Here is a 22311-nt window from a genome sequence, read left to right on the forward strand (position 1 = left end):
AATTTTTCTCTTTTGAATCAGATTGGCTCATGTTTTGTTTTTTGCTTTGAGGGTTATTGTTTGAACTTGGGCTTTTTCTCACCAAAGAATGTTAAGTAAGTTTATACACTGACCTTATAGGAGGACACAGGAAAAGCAATTGGCTGTTGCTGTGCATCCCTACGTGGTCAGTGCTATGTTTGGCTGTTTCCATGTCACCTGCCTGTGTTTCCCTATGTGGTCAGTGTAATAATTGGCTGTTCCTGTGTCCGCCTACATGACCAGTGTAATGATTGATTGGTCTTGTGTCCCCCATGTGGTCAGTGTACTGTAACTTAGAAAATGTACAGAAATTTTGGTCAGAGCATTTTCCAATGAAAGTTCAAATGCAATGCTTAAAAACAAGTGTGATATGAGCCCTGTGCCCCCCGTTGTCCACTTTCTGTTATGCGACAAGTTTTAAGTTGATCTTTTCCTCTTGCCATAGCATTGTCTTTGCTCCCACTGGTGTTGGAAAAGTACAACAAGAGTCTGTCTTTCCATAAAAGACAACTAGAACCATAGTTTGACTGAGGTTCTAACTCTTTTCTATATTGTGCCAAACTAAAATGCTGCTGGAAGTCCAGCAACACAAGTTTATTACAAGCAGTAGATGGTTGCTAGAAGGCAGGAGGCACTCCCTGTTCCTTTGATTTAAATGCATTGGTGTCACCGCTACTTTACTGTAAACAATGGATTTCACTCTGACCCAAATAGTGTGCTCTCGGGAATAGCATAGTCAGTAAAGCAAATTAAGATTAATAGAGACACTCAGCCATGTGTTTCGCTCAGTACGATGTTTATTTTCTGCTACATTGATGCAGATAAATTGCTGCATTAAAACTATTAATCTGTATACCTGGATGCTAGCACTTTGCTACCACAGAGCCCCAGAGTCCTTAGCTGACGCATGACCACCCCAGTAATTTTACTAGAGTTGATAAATGTCTGCTGCTCGTATGGCCAGGAAAAGCACAAAAGATGATGAGATACAGTTGTTTTGCAGCCACACCGTGACATTTCTCCTGAAAGCTGACATTGCCGTTAGAGGTGGCAACCTTTAATATTGTTACAACTGATCTCTCAACTTGCTCTTTCCAAATAAATACAAAAAAAGGCAAACAATGTGTGTGTTCCCAAGCGTCTCGCAAACATGTCTCTATCTCAGCAAAGGTTATTCCGATGCTGCGTGAGCTTTTATCTAGAAGCAGCTCATAACGATAATGTGAGTAACCTTTTCCTGTAAAATGACTCAAGATTGCAGTTTTGTTTGGCATTTATGGGATGCATGGTAAACCATGTGGGAAGAAGCCTTTTATTATTTTCTTTAAATTGTGTCTTCTCTTTTAGTTTACCTTATTGTGATCTGACGCAGAGGAAAATGTATTTTTCATCATCCCTCCAGATGCTACACACAGATTTTAGTTTCAGCATGAAATCCTGTCGGTCTCCCAGAACACAATCCCCCGCTTCAATCCCGGGACGTGCAGTGTAGCTCAACTGTCCACCACGCAGTCTCTGTCTCTGCTCACCTTGCTGGTTGCCTCTTCTTCACTCACAAGTCACGAGTCCCAGGCGCCTGTGTGATGCGAGGAAGGACACTAGGGACAGCGTGGCATGTATTTTATGTGATCACTAGAGGCCTCTAGTGTTAGTTACCTCACACAGGCACACCAGGACATAGAACTGAAGAGAGGAGGGAACAGCCAGCCAGAGAAAAGACACCAGAATGGCATACCATGGGTAGGTGAGAGTAGCTTTGTTGGCTGTTAAATCGAACACTGCTAGTGACGCTCCGATTGACCAAACTATTCCAACGATTAGGAATCTTTTGCGGCATCAAATTCTAGCTGATTCGATTGAATGATCAAGATGGGCGGATATCAATGCAAAAAAAAAAAAATCAATAGATGTATGGCCACCTTAACACCTAAATAGGCAATGCTGCTTAGCATAACAAAGGAGCACTAAAGAGCATAACCGTTACATTGCATTTCATAATTAAGATGTAATTGTTTTAGATTTGGTCTGTATTGATTGATGCAACTCTTCCGGATTTCAAGGACAATATTTTGACTTGCGAAGACAGTCCCAGGCTGCACATAAACCGTACATTTTTCTAAAGTCACAACCCACATAACAATTATAGAAAGGAGTTGATTATGTGAGTTTGGACAGGTGAAGTGCATCTGCCCTTTATAGACTTACTCTGAGGGATCATAATGGTTCTGTATATACTTATTAATTTGTCATAAGTGCCTATACAACAAATGAATGTAGGCTACAATCTTCCTATTTACTATATTGGGAAGGCAAAAGGTGCCTTGTCTGGGGCACCAAAGTGGCCAGAAACAGCTCTGTAAGCAGTAATGTATATTACATACATCTGCTTTTCAGTGTATAAGGTATATATCTTGTATATTATTTTGGGGACCTCTAGCAAATGATCTGAAACAGATGTACCTGTGCCTCTGCTGTAATGTATGTGCTACTGTATCTGCAAAATAGTAATTTTTGAGCCTTTATTCCTTTGCTGAACTTTTTAGCATTGCAAAAAGAAAATAATTGCAATGGTTTTTGAGCCCAGGCTTTTATGCTCCTTTGTTTTATGGGAACTGCTAGGAAACACAGTTTTATTTTACCAGAGGCTCTGCCTGCAGCTAAAAATTTAATAAAGCGTGCAACTGCTCAGTGGAGATTCCAGTCCAAAGATCACAAAACACTGTATTATGTAAATGGACTTAACGTATATACTCGAGTATAAGCCGAGTTTTTGAGCCCAAAAGTGGGGGTCTCGGCTTATACTTGAGTCACTAGCCTTTGACTCCCCCCCCCCCCCCCCACTAGATTGCCACCCTTCCCTAGTTCAAAAGGAATGCATACAGAATGGATTTTAAGAGCTGTGCTGTGCAACGCGGTCACCCGTCTCTCTTCCCGCTACCCTTCTGCCGAGCTGAGAAATATACTCTGCTTTAGGCTGCCCCGGGCCACCAACCCGCCATACGCACAGAAGCGCGTTCACCCCCGAGTCTCTCTTTTCCAGTTACCCTTCCCCAGATCGGAGCGATATACATTGTTTTCGCCTGTCCCCAGGCCACCCACTTGGCATATTCAGAGACGCACACAGCAGAGTGTTTACTCACTCATCCATGCCGCCTACCACAATCTCGTATGTATGACGTCCCGCAGTGGTGCATGTAATGAGAGGCATCACTGCAGGACGTCATACATACGGGACCATGGCAGGCAGCGTGGATGGGTGAGTGAACACTCTGCGGTGCACGTCTCTGAATATGCCAGGTGGGTGGCCCGGGAACAGCCGAAATCAATGTATATCGCTCCGCTCTGGGTAGGAGTAGCGGGGAAAGAGACTCGGGGGTCAGCACGCTTCTGTACATATGCTGGGTGAGTGGGTGGGTGGTCCGAGGCAGCCTAAAGCAGAGTACGGTGTATTGCTCCGCTCTCAGGAAGGGTAGCGGGGAGAGAGGGGTGACCACAGTGCACAGCACTGCTCTAAAAATCCATTTTGCACTCATTCTTTCCAAACTAGGGAAGGGTGGCAATCTATAAATGTAAGCCAGAGCATTTGGACATCAGATGTAGAGTGTTGTATTGTGATAGTTGCATGTCATGTCTATTCCTCCATACCCTCTACCATACTGCAATGAGCTGGGCTGCTACAATTGAAATCTTTTGTTAGCAATTGTGTTGGGGAACTCAGATTTCCATTTTATTTGTATACACATGCCAATTCTGCAAAGGATACAAACACCTCAAATTAGAGAAGCAATTGAAATGTAACCACCTGTCATGTAGCTGAAGCTGCCACATTCAGGATGCTATATGACAGACTGATATCTTGTATTTATGCATTTTATATTAGGCATAGTAGTCTTGAATGATTCTCCCCAAGTCTCTGCAGAGGTGGTGAACGCTCTGCTGTTGTGGCATTTCCTACACCCTGGCTTATACTAGGGTCAAACCTTTTTTCCTGTTTTTTTAAAGGAAAAGTTAGGGGTCGGTTTATACTCGGGTCGGCTTATACTCGAGTATATACGGGTATAAACAGAAAATGGTCAGTGGATAGAAGGAAGATCCAAGTTTAGCAACTTATTTCCTTTTTAACAATACCGTTTGCCTTGCTTTCCTGATCCTCTACCTTCCACAACTTTTAGCCATAGCCCCCAAATAAGCATGTAGATTACGTTTTTCCAACTTAAAGGACAACTGAAGTAAGAGGGATATGGAGGCTGCCACACACGTTACCATAGCAATACATGTGCTACCCTGGTAACCGGGTCGGTTCTCCCCTGGTGTTAAGACAGACAAAATTGCCTGCGCTGCTTGTGCATGGCAGAATTACTGTCTCTTCGTGCATCATTCACAATAAGTCTACAGCAGTACGGATGAAATGAGCTTATGTATGAGTACATGCCGAAACATTCCACCATAATACTACTTTTTTTTATTTGTGCTTTAAAGTGATCACTGCAAAAGCATTACTTATTATTTGTTTTCTATCTCTAGCATTCTGTTGTTGGAGGATTTGTGTCTCATTATCTTCTGGAGAAGTCACGCATATGTGTTCAAGGGCAGGATGAGAGAAACTACCACATCTTCTACAGGCTGTGTGCAGGGGCACCAGAAGATATTCGTCAGAATCTTTTCTTAAACTCCCCGGACAGTTTTAGGGTAGGTATCATATGTAAGGCAACAAAAATTCAGACTAGAGGCATACACTTCCTTTCTGATACCAAGCATCGCCCTGCATTATTTCCCTAACAGATGCAGGTCTTTGACATGACCTTTCTTGGACACCTTGTTGCGTGAGATTGCGGCTGAACAGTATTTAATACATAGCTGCCCATTGCTTATAGGAACCACAGGTAGCTTGTTTAAGTATGTTTTAGGTTGGTTAATTAATCTTCTATAAAATGCAAGTGTCCCTGCATACTGTTGTCTCTGAGTCCTTTGGTCAGTTAACCAACGTTGCTGCACCAATGGACTTGATGTGCAGGGACCACCCCTGGAGTCACAGGGAAACTTCAGCAATTATCAAAGGTCCGCACCATCCAGTTTTCAAGTTTCTTTATTTATAGCTCTTTGTAAAAAGACATCAATAAAAACAGGTCTGCATGACGATGACGCACAGGTGTTTCGACCCTTCTTTCTCAAATCATTGCAGAGTCTGACAATCCATTACACGCAACACACATCTTTTATAGGTCTCAAGAGGACCTGATGGAAGACTTACAATTTGCATATTCATGAGTGAGATCTACCAATCCCAAGCTGTAATGTTAACTGCAATTAATATGCTACTGTGAGAATTTAATTAAATCTGCTACTATATTCACATTACAGCTTGGGATTTCCGAGTCCTTTGGGCTGCGCTTTTTGCTACTGCGCATGTGCGTACCCAGACAGCCGTTGAGACAGGAGGACGGGGACAGTGAGCCAGGCAGGTGTGTGTCCTGGCAGACGAGTGTGTGCACAGGCACGAGTGGCGGGGGCGCGCACATGCGCACTGTTAAACAGACCTAGAGCCCATTTTTAAATGGGCTTGGGTCTACTAGTGTAAATAACATGAGGATTATAGGATGGCAGTTGCTACATCCAGAATTACAACCACAAGTCTGTGAGTGTGTTATGTATAAAATCATAAACTTCATGGAATTTACACATAAAATTGTCCTGAAGTGATTAAACTTTTACTCGTATCAGGCTCTGGTTACTAGATTTAGATTTTTCTAATATTGCCTCTCATCACATACATTTGTGTTGAAGAATTTTAATGCAAGTCAGAACAGTGGGCAGTTTCATAGCCCACTGTCATGCAAAAGTCCAAACATTTGTCAATTTCCAGTCAGAGTATTAGTAGAAATGCTTACAACTTAATTATTATAAGTGTACAAGTCAGTTCTCACCTCTTATCCAACCACTGATCAAAAGGGTGAAAAGATTTTCTGTGGATTGTGCTTTTCCATGCTAGTTTGTATTGCATACACAGTCTTGGTGTGTGCTTTTCAGCAAGCCAATATTGTCAATCTGAAGAATTTTTAAACTAGTTTAGAAATGTATTTGTGGTGAACTATGAGTGAGTACCAGCTGACAGATTTAAGCTCTAGAACTGGTTATCACAGGTAGACATGTCTCAGCATTATTAGGATTACTATTGTTATCCCACAGTGATGAGGACCGTTGATAAACTACACATGAACAGGTGCCCATAAAGTCCTGCATTGGGAAGAAGCATAGTAGTCGGTACATGTTTGGTAACTAATCATCATTTAATAGTCATTTTCTTTCTCCTTTCTTAAATTAAACTAAAAAGTGAATGACAGCTGTTTTTTCTTCAAGTGGGATTGTAATGCATTCTTATTGCTGTCAATGCTACAGTATCTCTCTGATGACAGTACACTATTTCTCATGACCCCTATTGTCATTACTGGGTTTCAAAACTAGTAGTCCTCTTATGGTGAATGTAGTACAAACCTATTGCTCAGTTACTGGGCCTCCTGTCCTGAATCCAGGAAGCAGAAACCTTTTACATTTAGTTTCAATGCTAAATAGGTTTTTCCTCGATTAAAAGTATTGTCAGTGTTGTTGGACAACCTTGGCTTCCGTGTAGCATGTTTCTACACATAGTCCATTCTGAATATTAGATTTCAAATATCATCTTACTTGTCTACCTGCATGACTCTGGATTCACTACGCAGTCAGGTGTTTGTGAAGAATGGGTCATGCTGAGGAGCAATACAAAGGAATAGACTTGCATAATATGTGACGCTAGGGCTTGTGATAAACACCTTGTTAATTGTTCTGTTCAGAGCTGGATCATTCACAAGGCAAACCTAGGCAGGAGCCTGAAGCGATACTAGAAGCCTGGTTGAGAATAACCCCCACCAAATCTTACAAAAAAGCCAGGTGGCCATCAAGGGTGGGCCCAAAGTTGGTACTTGCTTTGGACCCCATTTCGCCATGATCCTTTTCTGATCACAACACCTAAAAAGCTAAATGAAAACCACAGCAACATAAAGTAACAACCTATAAAAGAAGGGCTTTGGGTAGTTCTTAACAAGTATTAAACTGATTTTCTGAATCACAACTATCCTGTGTAGGCACATAATCTAAACATAAATTGAATGGGTGCCCAGAGTCTTTTCAAGCTTTGAAGCATTGATTGTGTATTTGTTCTTTTAATTAGTGAACACTACACTTGATACTTTATAATTTTCTCAGAATGTTTCATGGTCATGAAGGGCCAATATTTAGAAGGTGTATCCTTCTGTTCTATCCCGAGCCTGCTTATGAAAGAACTACTACCGTATATCAGCCTTTGCCTTTACTCTTTTAAATGGGACAAAGACAAACCTGGTGTAATGTTTGGTAACAACCTGGTAATCTCTAATCCGTGAGTGATTAGAGCAGTATTGAACCTTAGAGCTTGTGTTTTGGCTTCAAGTTCTTTTTCTATAATGAAAGAGAAACATAGTCAATAGATTATTGACTTTCAATTATCCCTGTTTTCTAGTGTTTAAGGATGTGCTGCAACACTTGCTTTCCTTGAGGGGCACTTTCTTTGTTGGTGGTTTCCGGTGTTCAGTGAGCTCAGCGGCTAATGTGCATCTCCGCTGTGTTTATAGCCGACAATTCTGAAAATAGTCTATTAGCAGACAGTGGGTAGTCATTCTTTCTGTGTGTTAGTTGACTTTCAGGGTAATATGATTTTTTTGCCACCTTATTGCAAAGACCCACCGATTTTATCACCAGAACACTATCTTTCCATTCCCTCCAATTCTCCAAACTCTGACATACAGATTTATAGCTGTGAGAGTTACCATCGCAAAACTCAATTCGATGGATAAATGTTTATTGTAGCTGCCAAACACTGGTATTGTGCCATAATAAGAAATATTGTATACAGAGCAGTTTTAAATGACCCTCTTAATATGACCCCCTTCTTTTCCAGTATCAGAAACCGGAGTGGATATTTGGCAGTAAACTATACATAACGTAATTATTGTCAGAAAAAAATCTATACCGAGAACTAACCTTTTGTGTAGATACAAAAATAAACCTGTAAGGTTAGAAAACTCTCGGCTGCCATGGCTGAATTTGTTCTGAAACCTGCAAGCTCTGGGACCATCATCTGATCCTGGTTTTCTACCCAGTGACTTATTCATCTGCAACAAGTACTGAATTGAATTGAAGTATTGAATTCTGGCATTGTTTGTTCACACTTTACTTCCTGGTGGCTGGCCTGCAATTTCCATCAAAGCCTGTATCACATACAGATCTGTTTGAACTTGCAGGAGACAAGCCCACCTCTAATAATTAGCATATTGTCTGCCAGCTGACCAGGCCTTCCTGATTAGCTCTGTGTATCTGAGAGCTCATTCTTTTGTCGGTTCGCCGACAAATAGGTTCGCTTTCTAAGGGCAGCTTTCAAAGGGCGAAAAAATGAATTTACCAGAATTCACCAGTAATTCAGCAGAAATAAGCACCACATTAAGGTAACATTATCTTTGTTGTGATTTACTTGTATTGCTGAACACTATTGCTATCTAACTAGATCATCTCTGCCTTTGAATCTGAACTGCACAGCCCACAAGCCACTCCATCAAATAAAAACAAACATGCATGATTGCAGGACCTCACCAGAGCTGCCCCTACTCTCTGGAACTCACTCCCTCCAGCCACCAGACTTGCCCCCACCTTTAATACCTTCACACAAGCTCTCAAGACTCACTCTTTCATGCTCGCATACCCCCCTACACCAGCGCCATAATATGTTCTGTTAGACACCCTCTCAACAGATACACCTATTGTCTCCACCCCCACCCTTTAGATTGTAAGCCTCTGGCAGGGCCCTCTCCCTTAGTGTTTCCAGCTTGATTATGCAATCTTACTGACAATCACCCCTTTTGTGGACTAGAACAATCTCTATTTTGACCTATGACACTGTATTATCAAATCATTTGCATGATCTTGTTTTGTTGTGAGTTTCCTGTATGTTCTACCTGTATGTTACCCCTTTTATCTATTGTGCAGCGCTGCGTAATATGTTGGCGCTATATAAATACAATAAATAATAATAATAATAATAGTACTGTGGATTGAAGATCAGACTTCCCAGGCTTCTCAGGTTGGAAGAGGTCCAGTTTCAGTGAGTCACTGTTTAGTAAAGCCTGGATCAAGATGACAACCCTGAAACTTGTACACGTTTTGAAAATAGCAGTGCCATTATCTGTATGTTTCTTCTGTTGTATAACTGCGTGTGCAGTACAAGAGAATCACTATCAGAAGCAACCTACATGTAGTTAGGGGGAAGGGTGTTTTCAGAAACCATGAATTGTATTTTTGATGAGTTTGTCATGTTAACTATAAATTCCTATTGTTACCAGCACATAAAAACATTTGAAGGTAGCATAATGGGTCTCTCCATATCAGTAATGGGTTGTCAGAAGGTTAATAAGTGGCCAAGAAGAAATTATGATGTAAATAAAATCTGGCCAAATTTATGTCAGTACAGATAACACACACACACATTTTTTATTCTATTTATTCAAGTGTACACAGTAGGATATGGGGTTCAATAAGCTATGCATACTTTAAAAATGTTTGTGCTTTATTGAACTGGTCTGTAGCATATAGTTACAGGCCTCTAACTGGCTACAGTGACTTTGGTTTGATTTATATGTGTGATTATACAGGTGAGAAATCCAATGTGCTGTAGTCGCATTGGGTTAATTAGGATAGATGGGAGGAGAAAGTTGTTAGCAGTGTGCAGGTTGTTGCAGTTAGAATTGTATCAGGAAATTAGGTTATTGATGTAATGTGGAGCTACATTGATGAATGCTTTGTAGGTAAGATATAGACGCTTGAACAGAATGGTTTATTTGATGGGCAGCCAGTGGCTGGACTGACAAAGCATCTTAAAAGCACGCAGAAAGGTGGATGAGTCAAACAGCAGAGGTCATGGTGGACTTGAGATGTGTCAGCTGTATCATTGGTAGACAATAAAGGAGAGTGTTACAATAGTCTAGTTAGGATATGATGAGGCTGGGCGTAGCATTTTAGGTGCATCCTGTTGGAGACGGGTTTTAGTTGAAGATGGCTTGTGAAAGTTAACTTCATAAAGTACGTTTCCATCTGCTGCTGTTTGGCTTATAACACTCTGGGTCTAATAAACTGTTACTTTGGCTGTTTTCACTTCAAACAATCAAAATCGTGGACATTTATGTTTTTAAGACTCTTTTTAAACCTATTTCTTTATTTTAAATGCATATATGCAGACTGCATTTGGTACTGGGGCGTCTGTCAACAGAACATTTTGAATGTCTAATCCAGAAGTATGCATATCAAGAGTCCTTATTCCGGTGACTGCATACATGAATGAATCCACAACACTTGGTGACAGTTGGGCAACTTTTTTTTTAATGGGTATGGGATTAAAAATGGCAGCCTACATAAAGGTCTTATGTGAAGTTTCCTTTAGTATTCTATGCTTCAGCGACTTCAGGAAAGCCATTTCAACTTTGTGTCAGGCAGAGCTGAGTGAGTCTTGGAGCAGACAGGAGCAACTGCACTGTGCATTGTCATTGTACTGCTGGTATATATGAATGCGAAGTATGGCTAGTGTTAGTGTCTTTAAAAGGGACCTGAACTCTTGCACAGGATAGAAGGCAAACATAGAGGAATGCACCCTGTATGTATTTAGAGGTTAGCCTGTCTAAATCCTCCTTCTTTGTGTCTAATCACAAGTTGTAATTTGATCCCTCAGCTGTGTGCTGAGGCTAATTGGAAAGCACAAGATGTAAGCAGGAAGTAAACAAACTGCAGATTTATTGCAGGAATTGTATCAGCTGTAACAAAGAAATCTTTCTTTAAAGGTTAACTTTTAGAGCAGAGAGGAAGTTTTGAGTTCAGGTCTGCTTTAACATGGGGCTTGGGGGACAAGACAAGATGAAGTTGAAATTTGTTTTGCTCAGCAGGTACAGTGACAGTTTATCTGCTTCTCATGTTATCTCTAGTCATTTTATTCACTAAATCTGTCTCCTACAAAATGATTTGCAGGCAGCACTGCAGAGGAAGTGAGGCTGCATGTGGCGGGTCAGTGTTGAGCACGTCTGTTTTCTCTGAGAAGTCTGCAGTAATCACTTGGACCAGATATATATATGTTGGGCTGACAATTGTGAAAGATTCAGTAAATGACCCTTGTAATCTGATGGCTGCCTGGCTAACATTGTTGATTATTAAGCTGCAGATAGCGGCCAGGTTGTACCATGCGGGTCTGGAAGGGCTGATGTTTCGATCTAGCAGTCTGAGCACATTACTTACTGTGCGGCTTGATAGCGGGAGAGAAGAAAAAAAAAATCTGGAATGATTAAAATTGAAATGAAAGCCATTTGACAATGCTTCTCAGTGGGCTGGAGACTGCAAACAGAAATGTCAGGTCCATTGAAACTGCAATTACTTTAAAAGACAAATTGTAGTCAAGCTTCGGAGTATGTTTAACTTTCTAGCGCTGACAGCGTCCCCAGTGCCGGATAATAATCTGCTCTCCCTGTGTGCTGCTATAGCCTGAATACGAGCTTCCAAGGTATGCAACCAGCTACCAGCTCGTATAATGTGCTGATTCTTCTCATATATTTTATTAGTTTATGCCGCCACTAGCGCTATGATTCTGGAAAAACATGCTGAGTGAGATATGCTTTTAATTGTAGATGCCACCAGGGATTTGAGGATGAGGCTAGTTGTTGCCAGCTGTTAACTCGAGCAGATGTTAAACGACTAGTCAGACACTAAATTGTGTTTCCTGCCTCAGTCCATATTAACCTTTTTGTTTTTTATTCTTTAAAAGCCCTTATGGTGCCAATGAATCTTGTGAAAACAGCATTTTTCGTACATCTCAGCAGACTTAAAATCGGCTACCATGTTGTTAGACTTTATGGCTTCTTCTTTATAGCATATATTTTATCAAAGTGTACCAGGTAACGGACACATACTTTATAGGTAGAAATATGATGGGAATCTTGTAACTAATGACTGCTGGCAGGGGGGCAAAAAAGGAAAATATCTGTTACATTAATACCATAAATACGTAAAAGTTTATTTTTTTTATTTATGTTAGCTTTCTTGCTCACGCTAACAGTGGCCCTACATGGTACAATTTTTTTCATTTCTTTTTTGATTATTCCATTAGATCCAATATAAAGATTTTTCCAACATGTCCGATCTGATTTTTATAAAAAAAAAACAAACTGGATAATCGTTCGGTTTTCTTGATCAAAAATTATTCTTTTTGACTTTCATTCAATTTGATCGTTTTGGGTGAATAAACTGGAAAATCGACCGTTTTTATTGTGCCATGTATGGGCACCATAAGTCAGTCTGAAACACACCCCACATTAGCCACATGGGCATGAGGGAGGAAAGGGATTACACCGTTAGTTGAAAGCATTCACTATACAAACCTATTACGGCTGCTGCAGCTTGTATGTTCCCGAGAAATGATTTTAGGGCAGGCAGTTTAGGATGGGGAAAGATATCTTGTGCATTGCTAATTAATGCAGCTTTGCTACCATATGCATAAAAAATGGTAGGCTGAAATGGAGTCGATCTGCCAGGCAGATCAGTCAGGGCTATCTCTGCCATGAATCTAGCATATGGTGGTCTCCGATCCCCCTCTGTGTGTCAGCGAATAATCCACCTGGAATATCAACTTGACAGAAGTCTGGCCAAAGGCATTGTTCTCTCCACTTGCTCTGGTCACTCTGTGCTGCTCTATCATGCACTGCTCCATCGCCCTCCTCCCTCCTGGATAGCAATAAAACGTGTTTCTAGCTTAGAGGCTATTCCTGTATCAACATAATTTTAAATCTGATGCTGCTGAACTCCTTTGCAAAATCTAACTAAAATGTCCAGTATAGTATAGCTTTTTTTTTTTGTTCAAAAAGAACCACTTAGTGTGTGTAGGAATCTTTAGTGCGGTAGGTAGAACTGTAGAACTTTGGGTAATCACTTGAATGCTTCATCATTCATTACTAAGAAAAGCTGAGGCCCGCACCATCCTCGTTCACGTTTATTTATCCCGGTCACAAAACATTGCAGTGTTATCGGAGCGGCAGTAAGCTACTTTGTCAAGCTAGTCATTAATTACCTGGAAATCACATTCTCTGGACCCCAACAAAGTGGTCTATGAGAAATCAGATGCAATGTGTGAATTTATGCTGCAAGAAGTACTTTTTTTTCATGCATGTGAAAGTTTTTAAAAGCCAAAACCATGAATTTTACATTAGATAATAGCAAGTACAACGATGTGTTCGCCGCACAACTGTGCCACCATAGCTTCCATGTTTGCATATCATTTGCTGGTGGGTGTGATTTATGAAGATGCATATCATTTATGATCTGTTTGGACACCAAGCCATGAGTAAGGGCCCCTTTGTAGACCAGAAAAATTAAAGTATACAAAGGATTAGATGCTTCATGAATATTATCCATATAGAAAACCTCTAAATGCACAGCTTGAAAATGGAATCAAATTGCAAGCATTATGCCAGAGCCTGTATACTGCGTGCAAAACATTATAAAAAATAATCATTCTATTCCAGGTTTTATGAAAGAGTAGGGAATGATGAAGGCTACAAATACAACCTCTTATGCAGTAGGACATTGCAGAGAACAATGTTGTTCAGAGAAGTGTGGTAATCTATAATGACCCATCAGATTAGTCTAGTGAAAGCCATTGATTGCTGTTAGCCTTCGCACATTGCACATCATATTTTTGTGCTATGGTATACTGTATTGTAACAGAATCCTAATGCCATCTCTGATCTCAGCAGTGCTCATTTCTGTTGAGCAATGTTCTGGGACTTATATTTATAAATAGTCCATTCCCAAATTATTATTTGATAAAAGAGAGGGGAAAAAAAAGAAAAGCCCTAAGTTCCCATTTCATAGCCTTTTGACACTAAGGGCTGGTTCACACTACAAAAGCTTTTCTAGGCGCTTTGTGATTTTAAAAAGCTCTTGTTAATGTTATCCAATGCGTGTGTTCTCACTGGAGTGATGTGATTTAAAAAAAAATCCCCCATTTCATGGGATGAACGCAGTGCAGTCTGCTATCTGAAATAAATTGTACCTGCTGTGGTTGTCGTGGCAATTCAATGAACAAAAATGAAGATGTCACAAACCGATTAGTATGTACTGGTCCATGGAAAATCATTGCCAGTTTTCAGACCATCTATTCTGAGTTCACAGCCTCCTGTTGAGTTAAAATGCAGGGCAGCAGACCTATTGTGATCAGAGCCTTACACTGAGAGTGGGTTGCCTCAGCACAGCGTGGGCAAAAATAGGCCCAGCCACATATTGATATGGTGAATGTGCAGCGCTTTTCATTCATATTTAATGATGCTGCTATGGTCATAGAGAAGGCTAGCATCAGCCAGACACCACACAGCACTGCGAATAGTGTGACCTGGTCCTTAGTGATCAAGAGAAATGATCACATGACTTCTTCCTTTCATTGCAGTTACCACCAGAATGCTAGGCAATACCTGGTGTTATGTTGAAAGTCTACCATAAGGCACTACAGAGAGGTTAAATGCTTCATTAACAAAGGAAAGAAGGGTAGCTTAAAGAGACTCTGTAACAAAATGTTCAGCCTTATTTCTTCTATCCTATAAGTTCCTATACCTGATCTGTTGTGCTCTGGCTTACTGCAGCCTTTTCTAGTTGCACTGTCTCTCTAATATATGTAATGTTCTCTTGCTTGTCAACCCTTGTCAAGCCAGGGAGGAATGCACTGCTTCTGCTGTGATAGGGAGAAGTTATGCATGCCCCCTCCATGCCACCTGCATGCTCTGTGTGTGTGTGCTTTGTTTATTCCCTCACAGACAGGTCTCTGCTCTGGTCTCTCAGAATGCTCTTTGAGGAGAATTAGCTAATGGGTAGCTGAACAGCCTGGGCTAAACATCACTGAGAGGGCAGGGCTACATGCAAATACAGTAAAACCTTGGATTGATACTGAGTAACTTGGTTTAAAAGTGCTTTGCAATACAAAACAAACATTTTTGTGAAATTTTAAATTTATATAAAAGCAATATCTTGATATACAAGCGAAAATAGTATACATGCGTCACGTCATCACAGCTGAGCCGATAGTTCTTCTCCCTTTGGCGCTGCAGGATTGTACCTACTCTGAGTGTAGAGACTGTGCAAAGTCACATGAAATCCTCAAAATTAACTCATTGGATAAGTTCCTTGTTAAAACCACACTAAAAAAAAAAAAAAAAAAAAAGTTGGGATGAGCCAACAAATGGCAATGAGTTTACATTTTTATCTTACACTATTTTACTATAACTGTTTTTGGATTGTGGAACGAATCAGTTGGGTTGCCATTAATTCTTATGGGGAAATTTGCTTTGATATAGGAGTGCTTTGAATTACAAGCATGTTTCCGGGACGAATTATACTCGCAAACCAAGGTTCCAAGGTGTACAGCAATATGTAGATACTGGCAGTGTTTCTGATGCTGAAACCAGGAAAATTACATTAAAAGTGGGTATCCTAAATAATTAACTGCTTCCTACTATATGTCACTACAGTGCCTGTTTAAGATGTGGGAAATGGTCATGTGACTGCTGCTGTCGTCTGAAACTGGTGCTATTTTTCTATTCAGCTTTTAATATGTTACCCTGTCCTTAGCATAAATGCTTCCCATTGTATTTGAGTAGCAGGTTCAAAAGCGATGGAAACTATTGATATTTGTCCGATTACTTCCACAGATGGGTACACAGTGAGTTCACATCTATTGATGCTTCGGCCCAGCAGCAAAATATGTCCCTGTGTATATTCATCTTTAGAAGTCACAATATGTCACATTGTTCTAGTTAAGTGACATTTTGAATAGTTGCTTATGTAAATGACTCATGTATTAATGGATGTTTAATGTGTGTGGTTTTGTTGGTTTGGATATAGGCTCCCAAATGAGCCTGAAATGCACAATAATGACAACTGTCAATGCCTTCATCACTTTGCAGCCCACGGTGCCTCATTCAGCAAATGCCAGTTACAGAAATTCTGTCACTTCAAAGTATAAATAAATATGTTTTTCTCCACAGTATTTGAACCGGGGTTGTACCAGGTATTTTGCTACCAAGGAAACCGATAAACAGATTTTACAGAACCGCAAGAGTCCTGAGGTAAGCATAGCGAATCCCTGGAATTAGCCCAGCTGTGATTTGAGGTCTGGTAAATCTTGTGTCCTCTTATCTACTGTCGGTATTTTGGGGCTTGGAATTTCCTCTGTCATCTAATTTATGCTATCTAAAACCTGTTACCGTAACTGAAATGATGCATTGTAGTATTAACAGATTTCATTTAAAAGCCAAAAAGCCAAGTGCCATATCCTTAACAGTCAATCAGGGTTTTTCCCCACTTGTCTTACTTAATGTATATCTAAGGGAAGATAGGGATGGAGGCTGGCATCTTTATTTCACTGTGAAAAATGCTACCTGCCTGGCTGCCATCATCTGCTTATAATACTATAATATAGTCCCTAACTCAGTACAAAAAACAAACAAGCGAATCCGAATGACAGCCAAGACAAATGGCCTTTATTAAAATGAGCATAAAGATGGAAAACGCCATACTTCTCTCACTACATATTTTTTAAAGCAGAATTGCAGTCTTTAATCTTCTTTTCACCCATGTAGTTACCCTGCCTGCCTTTGTCCCAAAGAAATGTTGTCTGTGTAAAAAATCCCCCCCCCCCCATCCTTTCCCCAGATAATCACACCATGGTTATGTAATATCTGGGTCATGAAGAGCGGTACATATGAGAAAAGAAGTGTCCTGCTCAGGTTCGATTATTTAGATAAGCTCCCTCATTTGCTTATCAAACAGTCTTATATCTTCTGCCACATTAAATTAAAATCTTCTAGCAGCAGCTAGAGCAGCAGTGTGCACAGATAAACTGTCAGTGCAGTAACCTGACAATGCTCCAGGAGATTATGAAAGTAAATGAACCTTTTTAGGTACCGTAATTATATTTGGTTGGCATATATACAGGAGCTGAGGGCAGCTCTGGAATTTTTGACTCTAATTCAACAAATTTGAATGTGTATTGCTCACCTTAAAACATGATGTGCCTGAAACACTGCTCTCCCAGAAGACTTGGGGCCATTTTACACTTAATCAGTTGCTCTCAGTTATAGCGGAAAGAAAACTGATTTTCAAAGTAATGCCCATGTTTTCCTATGGCACCTTTCACACTTAACGCGTTTTAACTGAAATCTTTATCACAGTGCACTGCTATGGAAAAACCGCGTACTAACGCATACCAACGCATACTAACGCACACCAACTAATTAAGTGTAAATGGACCCTTGCTGTCCAATTTCTAGCGAAAAATCATTAGAGCAATCAGAAATTCTGATTGAATTGGTTGAAAATAATCTCAGTTGATGGGCACAATCCATTATGAATGATTATAACAATATAATCCGATTGGATTTTTGTGATTAGTTGTGATAGATAGGAAGCAAAGATTGGTTCGTTGATGGTGTAGTGAACAATTTTTCTTCCGATCAGAATTTCTGATCGCTCAAACGATTTTTCGCTAGAAATTAGACCATTAGTGGCCACCTTTATGCTTTTCTTTTAAGTTGGCCAATAAATGGTATCATCCTGATTCAAAACTTCTTGAATCTATATATGAAAGAGTGACAGTTTAGTTGCTGCTTTCAAGAAAAATACTGCTGGAATCCTCCGGTTGGATTGAACTGCAAAATCAGATTTTTCTTAGCAGCACGCTTAACACAATGTGTGCCTTACAGTTTCTGCCATGTTGACATCTGGGTGTGTACGGAACGTTCTGCTCATAATTAGTGTTTTTCCTTTTCCCTTACACCTGAGCCCACACTTACAGACGTGTCAGTCTTGTTTTTATGTAGCAGTCAAAGGCTGCTCTCCTGTTGGGAAAAGAGACAACAAACCTGCATATCTTCTTGACATTTATGTTTTTCCTTTGCTGCACGAACATTGGCCGTGTTTTGCTCTTGAATAATACTGACAGTGAAGCTCAGTGACACAGATTCATTGATTGATCCCTGTGACACAGCTTGTAAATGGATGTAACAGCTGCTTTTCACGTACTGCTCTATACCTTTGCAGTCCGCCTAGGAAGTGAATAGGTGTTAATGAGCTTCACTGCAGAGACAGAGAGGGGGTTGCTTGAGTCCAGATTAGTTTAATTAATCACTAAGGCATTACTTCATAGGGAAATGTAATTGTACTGCACTCTGTATGGATATGCGAGGACAGCAGGCTAATACCACCTGCAAGTATTCTCTAAGATTTGTGAGGTTTGAGTGTGTACAGCAAAAGGATGTCAGGTATCCTTGGCCTAGTTTATTTTTTCCTCTTCATTAAGTTTCATGTTCATTATGTTTAAAGTGATGTAAATGGCGAGGTATCTTAAAGTGATTGGCCGTGCTGTTCAGCACTTAATGGGTGATAAAAGCTGCCAGGAGATAGGAGAGATCTTCTAATTAGACTCACATTTCACATAGCATATAGAGTTTTAACCACCTGCTAAATCACGGTGCAAGGGCTTTTTCCATCCACAAGAGTCCTGGGCTGATTGGTATTTTTCTTAAGCACACCTTTTACAAACCTGGAATGGCAAAAACTGAATATAGGATGACAAGCTTACCTTTATTAAAACTGCAGATCACGATTGTCAGTGGCAGAGATCCCTCTGAAATCTAGCCACGTACAGGTCAATAAAGGCTTGATCAGACAAAGTGATCAGTCATTCCTCTTCAGTTAAGAATTGCACCACTCAATCCCAACTGAGCCACAAAACATTGGTATATTGTTTTATCCTAGGTTTTATATGCTTACAAAGTGCCCACAGTTCCAACGCCTCTCCCCAACAGGGAGAGAGATAAGAATTATTATTAGTCATAGACTTATGACTATGGTAGGAATTAGATTGTGAGCTCCTCTGGACAGTTAAGTGACAAGACTATATACTCTGTACAGTGCTGCAGAAGTTGGCAGCACTCTATAAATATTAAATAATAATCATTGATTGTACAGTGCCACGGAATGTGTTCTCTGTATAACAGTAAGAAAAGAACATGGGGTACATAATACAGACAAATAGTATCACACCAATATGCCAAATACAGAATTGGTACAAAATACAGAATTGGTAATTACAATGACAAAAGTAAGAGAGCCCTGCCCTTGCGAGCTTACAATCTAAAGGAATGGGGGAAACAAAAATTGGCGTAGTAAACAATATTCATACCTAGAGGCTGTGTGTTTTTAGGCTATTTAGTAGGAGTACAACCTGGCCAGAGGTCAAACGGGAAATGGCCTAAGGTAGACCAACATCTCATAAAGAGATCATTTGCATATTTGGGAGTGAAGCATCATGGGAAACCACAGTTGCTCACTTAAAGCTAAATTATTGCCAATACCTCTTGTTTTAAGAAGACAAAATTACATCTTTCAGGTGTGTGATTGAGACACTACTGATGCCAGAATTATCAGCAGGACTGCCAGGCAACTGGTGAAGTTTAAAAGGAAATAAATAAGGCAGCCTCCATATGCCACTCACTTTAGGTTCCCTTTAAGAAAGGTGATGTATGGAGCAGCCTTGTTTTTAGTTTCAACACTTTTTTTTCTGTACTCTTAAAAAAAGAAAAATAGAAAGTTATTCTGGGTGTCGAAACATTTTAGAGATGACATTTCGACAGAAAAGCACTCTCCTGTCAGTCAAATTTCTGAGGTTTTTCAGGAATATGGATTTTACGCCTTCCACCCTGTCCCCGGCCTGTCCTACGCTCCTCAGATTGGTTACCCCTCCCAACTATCATATTTTTTTTCCCCACTCGGCTCTCCTACAGTCACCAGTATATGCCTACTCTGGCTCTATGGCACTTATTTGCCAATGTAGTTTAGTTGTGCTTTTCATCTGTATTTGACTTTTTTTTATTGTAGCATCACCATTCTATTTTCTAGCTGCTTTGTACACACACACACACACACACACACACACACACACACACACACACACACACACACACACACACACACACACACACACACACACTCTCTCTCACACTCACACTCACTGCAAAAGTTATTTTAAGTGGAAGATAAAAAAAAAAAATTCTCCTAGGCCAGTGTTTCTCAAACACCTGTCCATGTGACTCCCCAACGGTGCATGTTTTTCAGGCAAGCTCACATGTGCACAGGTGGGGTAATTAGTGTCTCAGCTAGGTAGATTCCATGTAGCTGAGACACTAATTACCCCACCTGTGCACCGTGAGGTTGTCTGCAAAACATGCACTGTGGGGGAGTCACGAGGAGAGGATTGAGAAACACTGGCCTAGGAAGAAGCTTAGAAGAAAAAGTGAATTGGATCAGGCCCATTAGCTTTTAGCCACCCAAAATGATTTATGGTCATTTTGACAGAGTAATCAAGCAGCTCGGGGTGACCCAAACCACTAGGAAACTATAGGGGACTAAAACAGACAGAAAAGTCCTCCTATTTAGAAGCAAACAGAAGGTACTTGCGATAATTCAGCTTTAAGTGAACATCTACGGTTACCCACAATGCACCTCTACTGAATATCCAAATTATCTCTTTATGCCCCTGTAAGACAGACTTGCATCCAGAACCGCTGGTGTATAGCATGCCTATAGCTTTGCAAGAGTCACATCAACCCCACATGTAGTCAGCCTTTTTCGGACTTTCGGTCCTCCTCAGGGAGGTAGATTATACTTGACCACTGTTTTAGTATGATCAGCAGCTGATTTATTTTGCAGCAAGGTTGCAGTTTATGACTGCTTCAAGGCAACAGTACTCCAAATAGTTTTGTTGCCAAAGTTACAAAAACATTTGAACTTACTGTTAGCTGTGGAAATTCTTAGCTAGCAGTAAACTGAGATGGAAATATCAGTTTTAAATGGGCACAATTGTGAAAAATAATCCATTAACAGGTAAAGTAAATAACACGACGTGGAAGAAATATAAGAGCAAAACAAATGAAAAAGTGACTAGATGACTCACACTAATTGGACTCTCTGGGCATCCCATCCAGGGCCACCATCAGAAATTTTGGGGCCCCTAACACATCATCAGGCCCAATGGTTGCTGTACCTGCCCACTAGCCACCCCACCCCGTGCGTGAAGTGCATGGCTCAGACACTGAAGAAAGCGGCATGTACAGCGTGATGCTTTCCAAAAGTTGGCGTGATCATGGCATGTTGTGGGTGGAGCTAAATACTAGGAAAATACAGGTAGTCCCCAGTTAACAAATGAGAAAGGGACTTGTAGGTCTGTTCTTATCCTTTATCCGTTTTTTTGTCCCCCTCTTTTCTTCCTGTGCCTCTTTTGTCCCCATCTGTCTCACCTCAGTTTGTGCCTCTTTTGTGTCCCTCTGTGTGGCCTCATGTTCCCATCTCAGCTCTTTTCTCCCTGTGCCTCTTTTATCCACCTGTGTTACCTCTTGTCCCCTTCTGTCTCAGCTCGTCCCCCTGCCCTAGTCAGGTATAGGTGCCCCAGTATAGTGTATCCAGGCATAGATGCGCCCAGCATAGGTAGCCAGGTATAGGTTCCCCCAGTATAAGTAGCTAGATAAAGGTGGTGCCCCAGTACAGGTAGCCTGGTGTAGATGCCCCCAGTATAGGTAGCCTGGTATAGCTGGTGCCCCAGTATAGGCCAGCAAGATACAGGTGCCCCAATATAGGTATTCAACTATAGGTGGCCTGGTATAGTTGCCCCAGTATAAGTAGCCTGGTATGGGTGGTGTACCAGTATAGGTTAGCCAGGTACAGGTGCCCTTAGTATAGGTAGCAAGCTATAGGCGCCCCAGTATAAGTAGCCAAGTATAGGTGGTGCCCCAGTATAGGTAGCCAGGTACAAGTGGTGCCCTCAGTAAAAGTAGCCATGTATAGGTGCTACCCCAGTATAGGTAGCTAGGTATAGGTGGTGGCCCAATATAGGTAGCCTTTAGCCAGATATAGGTGGTGCCTCAGTATAGAAAGTCCACTGGCTCACTCATCTGCTCCCCATGTTCAAGCGCTGATGTCACTCTTCTCTCAGTGCTGGAACGCGGTGTGCTGGTTAGTGAGCCACAGGCCCACAGCCAGCACATGCGGCCCTTCCAGCGCTTTTGGGGGGCCCAGGGCCCCCAGAAGCCCTGGGCCCCTCACTGCAGTGTCAGTTGTCCCCCCCACCTGATGGGTAGTTCAAAACAAAAACAA

The 22311-nt window shown here is 41.0% G+C and overlaps 1 protein-coding gene across 1 annotated transcript in view; it reads left to right on the forward strand.

Moving 5' to 3' along the window:
• Positions 1-22311, forward strand: part of MYO6 (myosin VI) — a 393572-nt gene that overhangs the window by 141916 nt on the left and 229345 nt on the right. Inside the window, 2 exon segments of the mRNA XM_068281511.1 lie at positions 4546-4710; positions 16149-16229. Coding sequence (XP_068137612.1) covers positions 4546-4710; positions 16149-16229 — 246 coding nt within the window.

This window comes from Hyperolius riggenbachi, chromosome 4, assembly GCF_040937935.1.
Source record: "Hyperolius riggenbachi isolate aHypRig1 chromosome 4, aHypRig1.pri, whole genome shotgun sequence".
Taxonomy (NCBI): Eukaryota; Metazoa; Chordata; class Amphibia; order Anura; family Hyperoliidae; genus Hyperolius; species Hyperolius riggenbachi.